Source organism: Podarcis muralis, chromosome 10 (assembly GCF_964188315.1).
Source record: "Podarcis muralis chromosome 10, rPodMur119.hap1.1, whole genome shotgun sequence".
Taxonomy (NCBI): Eukaryota; Metazoa; Chordata; class Lepidosauria; order Squamata; family Lacertidae; genus Podarcis; species Podarcis muralis.
The window spans coordinates 64,305,131-64,318,514 of NC_135664.1; the positions used below are offsets into that span (position 1 = coordinate 64,305,131).

General features: G+C 46.3%; 1 protein-coding gene across 10 annotated transcripts in view; it reads left to right on the forward strand.

Annotated features, from left to right (window-relative positions):
- The window catches only part of SOX5 (SRY-box transcription factor 5), a 771,121-nt gene extending 758,450 nt beyond the window's left edge, over positions 1–12,671 (forward strand). For 9 of the 10 annotated variants that reach the window (XM_028746002.2, XM_077935293.1, XM_028746004.2 and 6 more), the window contains 2 exons: positions 4,184–4,400; positions 11,903–12,671. In XM_028746002.2, coding sequence (XP_028601835.2) covers positions 4,184–4,400; positions 11,903–12,209 — 524 coding nt within the window. In that variant the 3' untranslated portion in view covers positions 12,210–12,671. The remainder of the gene's footprint in view (positions 1–4,183; positions 4,401–11,902) is intronic. The other variant, XM_077935292.1, reaches the window with a different exon arrangement.
- Positions 12,672–13,384: the final 713 nt, after the last annotated feature.

The window sequence follows — 13,384 nt, forward strand, 5'->3', positions numbered from 1 at the left end:
GTGTTTGTTTCAAGGAAGCCGTAACTGGTTCTTCTCCCCTCCCCGCTCATAGTAGAGCCCTTCGGAAGCCCCTGTGCTGGCCCTTGGGGGAGGCCACTGCTGGGAGCAATGGAGGGGAAGTAGCACTTTAAAAAAGAAAAGAAATGTCCTTATAATCTAAATGTCAATGAAGGGAGAGAGCCACAGGTAAACAAGGGATCAACAGGCGCTGGTGGACCTCTGTATCCTTAGACCAGCCTTTGCTAGACTGGCATTAATTGGTTAAATGCTTCATGGGAAAAGTGGAAGAGAGATACGAAGAGGCAGGTTTCAAGCCTCTGCTGTGCCTTAGCCTATGTATTTGTCAGCCTAGCCTACCTCGCAGGCTGGTTGTGAAAGGAGTTGAGATAAGAAAGATAAAGCTGCAGTCCCCCCCCCCCCCCGCCCGTGATAAAGGTGGGGGAACTCATCATGAAGTTTGTTTGCTCGTTTATTGCCGGCCCAGTCACAGTGCCCCCCGTCCCCCACCAAGGTAGTGGCTAAATGTAAGATGTAACTAATAAACTCAAGCAGACGATGATCTGGATTAGAAATGGCCACCAGTTTATTGATTACAGATTATAGGTGGATTTTTGGCTCAGGTATTGAGTGTATATTCATTCCAGCCTCCTCCCCCAGACAAGAAATAATTATTACTTAATTTTAAAATGGTAAGATAACTCAGTTCCCCTGAGTTCCTGCTAAAGGGGGGGAGAACACCCCTGTAAAGCACTTTGGGTGATTGAAACATGCTATGGAAATAATGAGGGACGCGGGTGGCGCTGTGGTCTAAACCACTGAGCCTAGGACTTGCCAATCAGAAGGTTGGCAGTTTGAATCCCCACAACGGGTTGAGCTCCCGTTGTTCAGTCCCAGCTCCTGCCAACCTAGCAGTTCAAAAGCACATCAAAGTGCAAGTAGATAAATAGGTACCGCTCCAGCGGGAAGGTAAACGGCGTTTCCGTGCGCTGCTCTGGTTTGCCAGAAGCGGCTTAGTCATGCTGGCCACATGACCCGGAAGCTGTATGCAGGCTCCCTTGGCCAATAAAGCGAGATGAGCGCCGCAACCCCAGAGTCGGCTACGACTGGACCTAATGGTCAGGGGTCCCTTTACCTTTACCTTTACCTTATGGAAATAATGGTGATGACCAGCTAGTGTTCAGTGTGTTGCAATTGGCTAGTTGTGGCCAGTGCTCACTCAGCTTATAGGTGGCTATTAATTGCTATGGCACAGGGAGCTTTTGCGGGGAAGGCATTTGGAGGCTGCCTGGGCCACCAGTCAAGGAGCAGTGTCCTCCCGCATTCCTTAATACAGAGACCGAACCTGCATCTGCCCGTCTGTCTGATTAAGCTTCCTTGTGATGCTATTGGCCTTCCTCTGCACCCTAGCCAAGAGGAAGGGAAGCTTTTTGAACCTAAGGGCCACATCACCTTCTGGGAAAGCTTCCAAGGGCCATGAGAGGCAAAAGGGGGCGAAATAACAAATGCAAGCTTTTAACTTCATGTGCTGGGCTGGTTTCTACGCACATTTGGACACACACTCTCCACCCATGCAAGCTAATAATAATAATAATAATAATAATTTATTTATACCCTGCCCATCTGGTTGGGTTTCCCCAGCCCCGGCTCCCAGCAAAATATTAAAATACAATAATTCATCAATCATTAAAAGCTTTCCTAAACAGGGCTGCCTTCAGATGTCTTCTAAAAGTCTGATAGTTGTTTATTTCTTTGACATCTGGTGGGAGGGCATTCCACAGGGCGGGCGCCACCACCGAGAAGGCCCTCTGCCTGGTTCCCTGTAACTTTGCTTCTCGCAATGAGGGAACTACCAGAAGGCCCTCAGTGCTGGACCTCAGTGTCCGGGCTGAACGATGGGGGTGGAGACGCTCCTTCAGGTATACTGGGCCGAGGCCATTTAGGGCTTTAAAGGTCAGCACCAACACTTTGAATTGTGCCTGGAAACATACTGGGAGCCAATGTAGGTCTTTCAAGGCCGGTGTTATGTGGTCTCGGCGGCCGCTCCCAGTCACCAGTCTAGCTGCCGCATTCTGGATTAGTTGTAGTTTCCGGGTCACCTGCAAAGGTAGCAAATGGCACCACCGCAGTTGAATGGCACATTCCAGGCAGGCAAAAGTTCTCAAGGAGAGTGCAAAGCTTGGGGACAGTGGGTGTAGCTAGGGAGGGAACGAGTTGTGCAGAGAGTTCCAAGGGCCAGACAGAAAGGCTTGGAGGGCCGCCTTTGTCCAAGCCTGCCAGAGGGAAGAGGGAGTCCTGTGTAGACACATTTCTTGCCCAGCGTGCATTTGACCCCCATGAAAAGAGAAAGGCATACTCGCACCCACCTAGCAAGGCAAATGGAAAACTGGCAGTTAATAATATAAAAAAACTGAGACTTTCCTAATAGAAGCTATATGGTTTGCTGGTGTTTTTGTTGGAGCAAGGGACAAATGTTTTGCAAAAGGGAGAGAATGTAAGCTTTCTGTAGATCATAAATGGTGCGTGGGGTGTTTGTGATGATCTAGGCATGGTGGAAGTTATAATGTGAGCTAACTGCGGCGGGGAGGAAGGCCACGGCTGTCTCCCAAGTTGATCAGCCCCCACAATGTCCTTGCCACATTTCCACCCAGGGGTTGTTTTCATAGCCAGGGGCTCATCTCTCTTTCCCCAAAGAGGCTGAGCCACTACAAGGCTAGACTGAGTAATATCCCATTGGGTCATTTCTTTTCTCTTCCCCCCCCCCAAAAAAAAATTCTCCCAGCCCAGATTTATGAGCATCATGAGTATTTTGTAAGAACAAAAATCTCTCCACCCAGCTCCATTAGAAAAAGCAACCCAGAGAGCAAATGAACATTGTTCCTCCATTTGTAATATTTTTCTTTTCTAAGCATTGCCTAGGACTCGTTCGCTTACACAGCCAGAAAAGGGTTCTTGTTGTTTTTCCCTTAAGAGGCATAACTTTAATCACTTGTGTCATTCATCCTCTGGGGCCAGTGCAATTATGCATGTGGGTGTTTGACATTATATATATATATATATATATATATATATATATATATATATACACACACACACACACACACACACACACACACACACACACACACATATAGTGGTACCTCGGGTTAAGTACTTAATTCGTTCCGGAGGTCCGTTCTTAACCTGAAACTGTTCTTAACCTGAAGCACCACTTTAGCTAATGGGGCCTCCCGCTGCCGCCGCACCACCGGAGCACGATTTCTGTTCTTATCCTGGAGCAAAGTTCTTAACCTGAAGCACTATTTCTGGGTTAGCGGAGTCTGTAACCTGAAGCGTATGTAACCTGAAGCATATGTAACCCGAGGTACCACTGTGTGTGTGTGTGTGTGTGTGTGTGTGTGTGTGTGTGTGTGTGTTATATCTGTGAGTGCATTATGTGTGTGTGTGTGTATGAACCACACATGCATACATGCACATTGTGTACATACACACAACACACAAGTGATTTTAAACAACAGTAAGGAACTCAGGTCACATTACTAATAAGCTGGACGACATTATTAATAAACACATTTGGCAAAAGAGAGACAAGAGCGGCAGTGGGGGCAGGAATGGAGTCATTAGTGAGGCTGGGTGAATGAATGGCTTTTTGCAGCACAACATAAGCAAAGCAGGAGCTACAAGACATGGATGAGAGAAGCCGGTAGTGGCTGGTCCGTTAGGGCAAACGGGGTAATGCTTCACCAACCTCGGCCAGCCCCTGTCCCACTTTCTAGGAATGGAGGAGAAATTTGATTTTGTTTGCATTTTCATGAGAAACTGCCAAAGTAACTCTCCAGGTAGCTCCAGCAAGGGAGCAATCCAGCATCCGCCTTTGGGCAAAGGAAGGCCACCAGTGACTCTTTTGGAGCTACCAAAAGGATAATACCAAAAGGATAATTACAATTTGGCAGGGCCATCAAGGTACCACCAGATCAGCTTTTCCCAAACTTGGGTCTCCAGCTGTTTTTCGACTACAATTCCCATGAACCCTGGAGACCCAAGTTTGGAAAGCCTTGTACTAGATCCAAGCATTACATAGACTGGATCTGGCCCTTGGGTTGCCGCTAGACTGCTCCAGGGCTGGCAAGTCCTTTGAAAAGGCTCAGAGATGGACATATCTCCTTTCTCCTTCTTCCCCCGACAGGCTCTCGCTGGAAGGCGATGACAAACCTTGAGAAGCAGCCGTACTATGAGGAGCAGGCGCGCCTCAGCAAGCAGCACCTGGAGAAGTACCCGGATTACAAGTACAAGCCCAGGCCGAAGCGCACGTGCTTAGTGGACGGGAAGAAGCTGCGGATCGGCGAATACAAGGCAATCATGCGCAATCGGCGTCAAGAGATGAGGCAGTATTTCAATGTTGGGTATGGGCCCTTTGTGGCGGATTTCATATACTAGGTGGAAAGGGTCTGGGGTAGCTCAGTCGATAGAGCACAAGACTCTTAACCTCAGGGTCATGGGTTCGAGTCCAATATTGGGCAAAGGATTCCTGCATTGCAGGGGTTGGACTAGATGGCCCTCGTAGTCCCTTCCAACTCTACTTTTCTATGAGTCTGTGTGCATTTTAGCCTTGCAGGTGTTATTAGGCATATAGTGGGGACCTGGAGTTTTCCCGGTGTGGGGTGATGGAGAAAAGGGCCCCACAAGTTTGCATCTCTTTTCTCCTGACTTCTGAGGTTGAGGGGTGGGGGTGGCTCAGTCAGTAGAGCATGAGTCGTTGAATCTCAGAGCTGTGGGTTCGAACCCCATGTTGGGCAAAAGATTCCTGCATTGCAGGAGTTTGAATTAGATGAGCCTTGGGATTCCTTCCAATTCTACAGTTCTAATATTTTAAGGTCTGCTCGCCCAACCACTAGCACATGAGAGCTGTAGCCACTTCAGCTGGAGGGAAGCCAGTTGTGTGCACCCACGCCCATCTTTGTAACACTACTTCCAGTGCATCACATGCAGTGACGGGCACCAGTATGGGTGGCTTTAAAAGGATTGGGCAAATTCCTAGAGGCTGAGGCTGAAAAGGGCTACTAGGCACAATGGCTACATTCTGACCCCACAGTTGGAGGCAATATGTCTCTGAATGCCAGTCGCCAGGACTGGGAATCGCACATGGGGAGAGAGCCCTATCGCACTCATGTCCTGCGTTTGGGCTTCTCATGGGCTGACCATTGTGAGAACAGGAATTCTGGGTGCAATAAGCCTTTTTGGCCTGATTCAGCGGGGCTCCTCTTACATTCAGGGTGCAGTATTTGCAAGTGGTTTGCAGGCTTGGTTCTCAGAGGCTGGGATGAAGAGCAGGCCATGTAATCAATGACTCCCCTCCTGTTCTTCTTTCTCGGCAAACGCTGTCCACTGGCATACTGCTGCTTCTGAGCACGGAGATTCCATTTAGCTGTTGTGATTGTTAGTAGTCACCGATACGGACCTGTCCCCCTTTGCGAATGTTTTCTGGTCCCCTCTCAAAGCTGTCTAAGCCAGCGCTCATCACCTCATCTTTGTGGCAGTGAACTCCTGTAGTTAATTGCAAGTTGAGCCTGCTACAAAATGTTGCGGTGTGGTGCCTTCCAGTTCAAGGTGCCAGCCAGCTAGCCAATCAGGCCTGCTTTCAAGCTCCACCATTCCATTCCCATTCCTTTTTGAACCCTATGCAAACGTTTAGTTTCCCCACAGGTAAACGAACAGTGCAAAGCCCTGCCCGCTCTGGTATACCATTTTTACTCAGTTTAGAGCTTTCACTAAGTTTGAAGGCAATGCTCAGAAGCAGAGGACCTCCTGTTCTTCTGGGGGCACCCCGTGGGATTTACACCCCTGGCCACGCAGGGTTCTAAATCATTCACGGAGCTTCTATGAGGACGAGAGACCAATGTTTTCCATTTTGCCCTTCAAAAGTCACCTTACTGCTTACTCCACATGCTAGGGTTTGATGCAGCAGTCACACAACGGTAGCCACAATCCATACCGATCCCGCTATTTCTTGACAAATTCATTGGCAGATTCCTACTTTGCAGGGGTTGAGCTAGATGACCCCCAGGGACTCTACAATTCTTTCAGACAGTGTTCTCTCCCAGTCCTACTGGGAGCTGCCAGTGATTGAACCTGAGACCTTCTGTATGCAAAGCTGATGCTCTTCTACTGAGCTACATCCATTCCGTTTGGAGTGCATAAGCAGAACTCCTTATACCTGAACATCAGAAATAGAGGAAAGGGTGTGCCTTATAAATAAACATACACTCTTTCCTGTCTTGAATGTTCTGGGGAGAAAGAGCAGGCGCTTCATCACTTAATGCGCAATTAATATATGGAATTCACCGCCACAAGATTTTTTTTTTATGGCTACTGATAGAGGATGGAGGGGAAATTTGATTCAGTATGCATTGAAAGCTGGACCAGTCAAATCTGCACTGTCAAAAACAATTCACAAACCGAAACAAAAATATCCTTTGAAATGCAGTTCTTCAACAAAACAGCATTTGCAAAAATGCATTTATTAGGGGAAAGTATGCATTAAAAATGAAGAGATATAAGTGAAAAGAATTGGGAAATATGGGGTAATTGCTTGCAAATTAGTGTACATTAGTCAAAATATAAAAATTACTTAATAGGAGAAATTCACACTAAAACATTTATAATTTTTCATGAGGATTTTTTAAAAAAATCATACATTGCTAGAAAATGTGAACTGAATTTAAGACTGGGGGGAAAGTGAGAAACAAAATTGATATATCCTTCTATCTACTTACATAGCGCTGCATCTTTCTGAGTTGGTAGAGAACAAACGCCTAGCCGATCCAAAGCTAAGCACTTTTGAGTCCTATTGATTTTTTTTTCAGCGTAAGAGTTAAGTACAGGTTTAAATCTCTCCTGTTGAAATCAAGGAGACTTAAAACTGCTTAACCAGGGCTGGACTGCGCCCAACGTTTTTGGAACGAGAGCTGGCTGTTTGAGCCTGGTTAATGGATGACAGTAATGATGAACAGAGATGAATCTGTCCAGCTACTGCTAAGTGTCACCAGGCAGTATTTTAAACAGCTACAGTGTGCATTGTAATACTAAGCAGCTCAGCCCAGAAATCTGAGCCGCTTAACCCTGTGGTGTTGGCAAGTCCGGTGATCCCACTGGTAAGCGCGGAAACAAACAGAGGGATGTCAGCCAAACCTTGGCATCAGGAGATTAAAAAGAGAGGGAGGGGAGGACCTTTTGGAGAAAGAATAGGCAGCGACAAAGCCTCCAGAATTCCACTTATCTCGCCAACACTGATGCTTGACAATGTTAGGGCGGGGGGGGGGGGGATTAATCCGCCAATAGTTGAAATGGTATTCAGCTTCCTTAATGAGCTAGCCAAATTCTCTCTCTGCTGGGAGTGGCGCAGATACTTTGGGGTTACCAATAGGTGTGCCCCAAATGAGGTCTTTGCAACAAGGTGACATCTTAAAGGGAACTGATTTTGGGTTCTCTAAAGGGCATAACGTTTGTCGGAATGTGCAAACGAGGCTACTGCAACCTCGTGCTAAGTTTGGTGTGCTTAGAACTGATTGCTTTCAGTAGACTGTCTCACGCCTAAATCGGCACAGCGCCAGGCTGTAGGGCTTGAATCCCGATCAGGTGAGACTGGGACTTGCTTCTGAGTAAACATGGTGAGATTACAGGTAGCAGCTCTTCAGAAGTATAGAGAAAACTCCATAGAGCTGCCATGGTTTGTGGCACACAGTGAATGTTGCAGGTTTTCAAAGTGTTCCAACCCTATACTCAGAAATTAGCCTCCTAACCACGGCCAGCTGTAACAGATCTAGCTGCATGTTAGTGTTGCTATTGTGGATGCCTGTTTGGTAAAATCCATCCTACATAATCCACACTTACCTTATTTAACCCATGCTAAGTGCAAATTATTTTTACCAGTCCATACATCTGCATGCTTTTGGAGCCCTACAAAATTGGAGTTTGGTGGGGGAGTATTCTGTATGGATTGAAATTGTCTAGACCAGAGCTGCTGGTCTAGTCATTTTCACATGACCTTTGAATTCATTGATACTAGGGGCCTAGGTCTCAGAGATTCTAAACCTGTGACTGGGCTATCTCACTTTAGATCAGCCTTCAACAACTGCAACTCCCATCGCTAGTGTGGAGCCAGTGTGGTGTAGTGGTTAAGAGTGGTAGTCTCGTAATCTGGTGAACTGGGTTCGATTCCCCGCTCCTCCACATGCAGCTGCTGAGTGACCTTGGGCTAGTCACACTTCTCTGAAGTCTCTCAGCCTCACTCACCTCACAGAGTGTTTGTTGTGGGGGAGGAAGGGAAAGGAGAATGTTAGCCGCTTTGAGACTCCTTCGGGTAGTTATAAAGCGGGATATCAAATCCAAACTCCTCTTCTCTTCATCGCTTCTGGTTGAGGCTGATTGGAGTTGTAGTCCAAAATGACCTGGAAGGTGAAGCTGTTTTAACCAGTAGGTTGAGGTTCTCGTGACTGAATGTTCATCTCTACAGAATCAGTCTCCACACAGAAATCTAAGGGATCCTAGCTATCTATAGGCAGGTATTAATTCAATCTAATTGCACAGAGGAGCATTGCGGTCTATGAAGTGGTTCAGCCCAGACTCAGGTTTACCACCTCAGCAAAAACAAGGGCAAACGCAGTAGCTGCTGTTAGAAATTAAAACAACGAGACGGACAGGTCTTATCTCCCCTTAGCAAGGCTCCCTCTTCCCCTCTCTCACAAGGTTGGTATGGTCATCACCCTGTCTGCTGCTGGCATGTTGCCCTCAGGCTGAAATAGGTTCCCCACTTCTGTATCCTCTGCCCCAGATAGGCCTCTTTTTGTTGCTATAATGCTTGAACAGCCACCTTCTCCTTGAAGGAAAGAAGTGAGAGATTTAGAAATGTGGCAAGGATCGGAGAACTCCGCCAACCCTGCCCCATGGCCTTCCAGGATTGTTCTGAGGCTTATTCCACGCTTGGCGTAAACGGCCAGGGCAAGGTTTCACTCTCAGTTAAGCCTGCTCTCCTCCAGAGATTCCCCTCCTGTCTCCCGTGGCAAGGCTTTCCGTTGCAGGCGGACACACCTTTGATGACATTACAATGCGGAGCATGTTCTGCACAATATTATCGCAATTGAATTAGCCCATGCTGCAAGGCAACAAAAGGAGCATCAGTGCTAAATCTGTAGGTTTGCAAGGATCCCCCAGAGCTTCTTAGGGAGATAAACACGGCCAGCATTCCAAGATTTGAGGAAGGAATTTAGCAGGCCTAAAATAACCCAGCTCTTTTATGACATTTGCATGTATTTCCAGGCTTTCGGTATCTGAAAAGGAAGGTTTTAAGCAGATGCTTGGCATGGTAGCTTTATGATTTTGCAGAAAAGTTACAAGAAGATGGACTAGTATGCGTCTCTTGGATGCTCAGAGCCCAGCCACAGTAGTGAGGAGGACTTTTAAATAGGGTTTTGTTTTTAAGAACTGCCTTAAGGTCTGATTTTATGAATCTGTCTTTTTAAACTGAGTCAGACAAGTGGATTTGGCTACCTTTATATTGTCTATGCCAGGGGTTGGGGAACTTCTGGCCTAGGCATAGGAGAAGATTTTTATTAAGTTTACATTGGCACTCCCCCTCCCCCCCAAAAAAATATGCAAACTGAAACACAACCTTCCTTCGAAAATTGCATATCTCCAAATCTTGCAAAGCAATTTTCCAGGCAAGTAACATGTACAAAAATGCATATACTAGGGTAGTGTATGGATGAAAATGCTTATAGGGAAGTTTTTAATGTTGGCGGTTGTATAAATTGTTGGAAGCTGGCCAGAGTTGCTGGGGCAACCCATCACTGATGATGATTATGATGATGATACTATATTTGTGAAAGTGATATACAAGGATGTATATTGGGATAAGCTGCATACAAAAAAAAAAGTGTGCTTGGGGAGAAATTTGGTCTAAAATGCTGATGGATTTCCATGGGGACTGTTTTAAAGTAAACACTGAGGTCCAGCTCTGAGGGCCTTCTGGTGGTTCCCTCCCTGCGAGAAGCCAAGTTACAGGGAACCAGGCAGAGGGCCTTCTCAGTAGTGGCACCTGCCCTGTGGAACGCCCTCCCACCAGATGTCAGGGCAATAAGCAACTATATTACTTTTAAAAGACAGCTGAAGGCGGCCCTGTTTAGGGAAGTTTTTAATATTCGGTGGAAGCCGCACAGAGTGGGGTATAAGATGGGTGGGGTATAAACAAATTATTATTATTATTATTATTATTATTATTATTATTATTATTATTGAAATGCAAGCAGCAGGTTCAGAGGTGGTTTTGTCAGCACCATGGCAGGGATGAAGAGAGGGTTAAACTTCCCCTTCTTGCCTCCCCCCCCTTTCCTGAGGCTGCTCAGACTTCCCCATTGCTGCCGTTTACACTTATGCATTAATTACACTAGAGAAATTAATGTTGGTCCTAAGGAAGGAAGTGGGATAACAGAGCTCTTATGCCCTATAGGGAATCCTCTGTACTTGGCCCACATGGGGAAATATCATGCCCATTAGAACTGAAGGAAATGCCAGTGAAACAGAGAAATAATGAGTTATGTTTGACATCTAAGGCATATCAAACATATGAAGCAATGGCTGCAATATAATGTAATGTAAAAAAAAAAAAATGCATTAAGATTTATAATACATGGGTACAATTATTAAGATATGGCATCTGGGGTCTGTAATTGCAGCCCGTGCGGGGTTGTCCTACCCCTAATGCCTTACACATGGACGCTTTCATTCTACTCAAAACTTCTTGGAAGTACGCATTCAACAACAGTACTAAATAGTTAATGCTCCTTACCTTAACTGCTGCATTTGTGCAGTTTCACTGCTGCGTTCTTAAATCAGAGTTGTGCCATACTGAGGTCTAATAACTTGAAAGTGCAAGGTTTTATTTTCTTCCAGTTTGACTTTCTTGAAGTCTAAAATGATACTAATTAGTGGGGAGATGTTGAACATATTTTTATATCCCTGGAAACATGGCTTTAAGGGGGCCTGCAAGAGAGAGAGAGGGGGGGGGGGAGAGAGAGAGAGAGAGAAGGGTAATAGCTTGGTGGCAGAAGGTCCCAGATTCAAACTCTAGCATCTCCAGGTAGGCTTGGTGATGTCCTGTGCCTAAAACCCTGGAGGGTTGCTGCCGGACAGTGTAGACAATACTCAGCTTAATGGACCAATGGTCCTATTCTGTATAGGACAACAGTTGACTATGTTTCGCCACACAGCCACTGACAATCAGGGTAGAGCCAGAAGGACTAATTAACTCAGTACAGTGGTATCTCTGGTTGCGAATGGGATCCGTTCCGGAGGCCTGTTCGCAACATGAAAAGCCCGCAACCTGAAGCGCCGTCTCTGCACAGGTACGTGGTGAGATTTGGTGCTTCTGCGCATGCGCAAAGCATGATTTAGCGCTTCTGTGCATGCGCAAGTGGCGAAACCTGGAAGTAACCCTTTCCGGTACTTCCAGGTCGCTGCTGGACGCAACCTGAAAAAACGTACCGTATTTTTCGTTCTATAAGATGCACCAGACCACAAGACGCACCTAGTTTTTGGAGGAGGAAAACAAGAAATAAAATATTCTGAATCTCAGAAGCCAGAACAGCAAGAGGGATCGCTGCGCAGCGAAAGCAGCAATCCCTCTTGCTGTTCGGGATAGCTGCACAGCCTGCATTCACTCCATAAGACACACACACATTTCCCCCTTACTTTTTAGGAGGGGAAAAGTGAGTCTTATACAGCAAAAAATACGGTAACATGAAGCAAGGTAGCTTCCTTTATTTCTAAAAGAATGGCTTATGAGGATGCATCGTCCCCCTTGTGTCTAATGGCTCCCCGTATTGCTTTCCCCCTCCTTTATTGCCAACAGACAGCAAGCACAGATTCCCATTGCGACGGCCGGCGTAGTCTACCCAGGGGCCATTGCCATGGCAGGAATGCCCTCCCCGCACCTGCCCTCGGAGCACTCAAGCGTTTCTAGCAGTCCAGAGCCCGGGATGCCCATTATCCAGAGCACTTACGGCATCAAAAGCGAGGACACCTCCCACGTCAAGGAGGAGATGCAGACTGACGACATCAACGGCGAAATATACGATGAGTACGACGAAGAGGACGACGACCCCGACGTGGACTACGGCAGCGACAGCGAAAACCACATCGCGGGGCAAGCCAACTGATAGGAGGGGGTCCCGATTCTTGGCGTTGACCTCGGAGGACTTCGGTGGGAAGCCCCAGCTGGTTCCTTAGCCCAGTGGCCAAGCACACAGACTTAATCCTCACACACTGACTGTTACTTAAAAACTCTTAGTCTTAACTAGTTGGGGGGACATCAGCTGATCAATAGGCATCAGCCCACGTCGGGGGGGGGGGGGATAAACTTTTTAAAAGGAAAGCGAAACAAAAAATTTAAAGAGACAAAAAGGCTCAGAGGAAGGAACCGTGACAAGGAAGACAACTCACGAAGACAACAAATCTATATATATATATAAATATATATATATAAAACGGACGGAAATAAGCTATGGGTAATATAATGCCAGTAATTCAGCTGCTATACCCGAGCACTGAAGTCTTACCCGTTCAACCTTTTATTATTATTATTTTTTTCAAAATAAACTTTATGGCTGTTTGTTCTACAATGTTCTAGAAAATTCTCACTCAGGTACACAGTGCCAACAAGTGGCTTGTGAATGTGTTCTGTTGTTTTTGTGCTACAGGTTAAAGGAAAAAAAAAAAGATTTGGGGTGGGGTGGGGGGAGGTTGGGGGGGAGGTGACGCACCTGACCAGGATGGGGCGGGGGGCAGAATAGATGATTTTTTAAAAACAATTCTTTATACTTCCCCATCCAACTTTCCCACCTTCTTTTTTCACCCTTCCTCTCCAGAGTCAGGGTTATTAAGGCATCCATGCATCTGGCTGGAACGGACCTAGTTTTTTTAGCCCATGTGGCATTGCACATCCTAATTCACAACAATCGCTGCTTGCAGGTGAGGAAGAGGTCATTGGACCTGTAGGAGATTGCTTAGGGCCCTGATGGTTTGCTCCAGTGCAGAATGTTTTCTGTGCAGGCTGCAATAAACCTTTGGGTGGTTTGAGAGATTTGTAGACCATGAATTGAGCTCTAGAGATGCCCAATATGGGACCTTTCATCAACATATCATCATTATTATTATTTATTGGCTGTCTTACCTGCCTTTCACCACCAGGTCCCAGGACAGGTTACACCCATATAAAAATACAATATTAAAATCCTTTAAAACAACAATGCTCTCCCACTGACTTATGTCCTTCCCTTCCACCAAAATACATTAACCCAGTCCCTTAAAAATGCAAGCACTTGTTATATCTTGG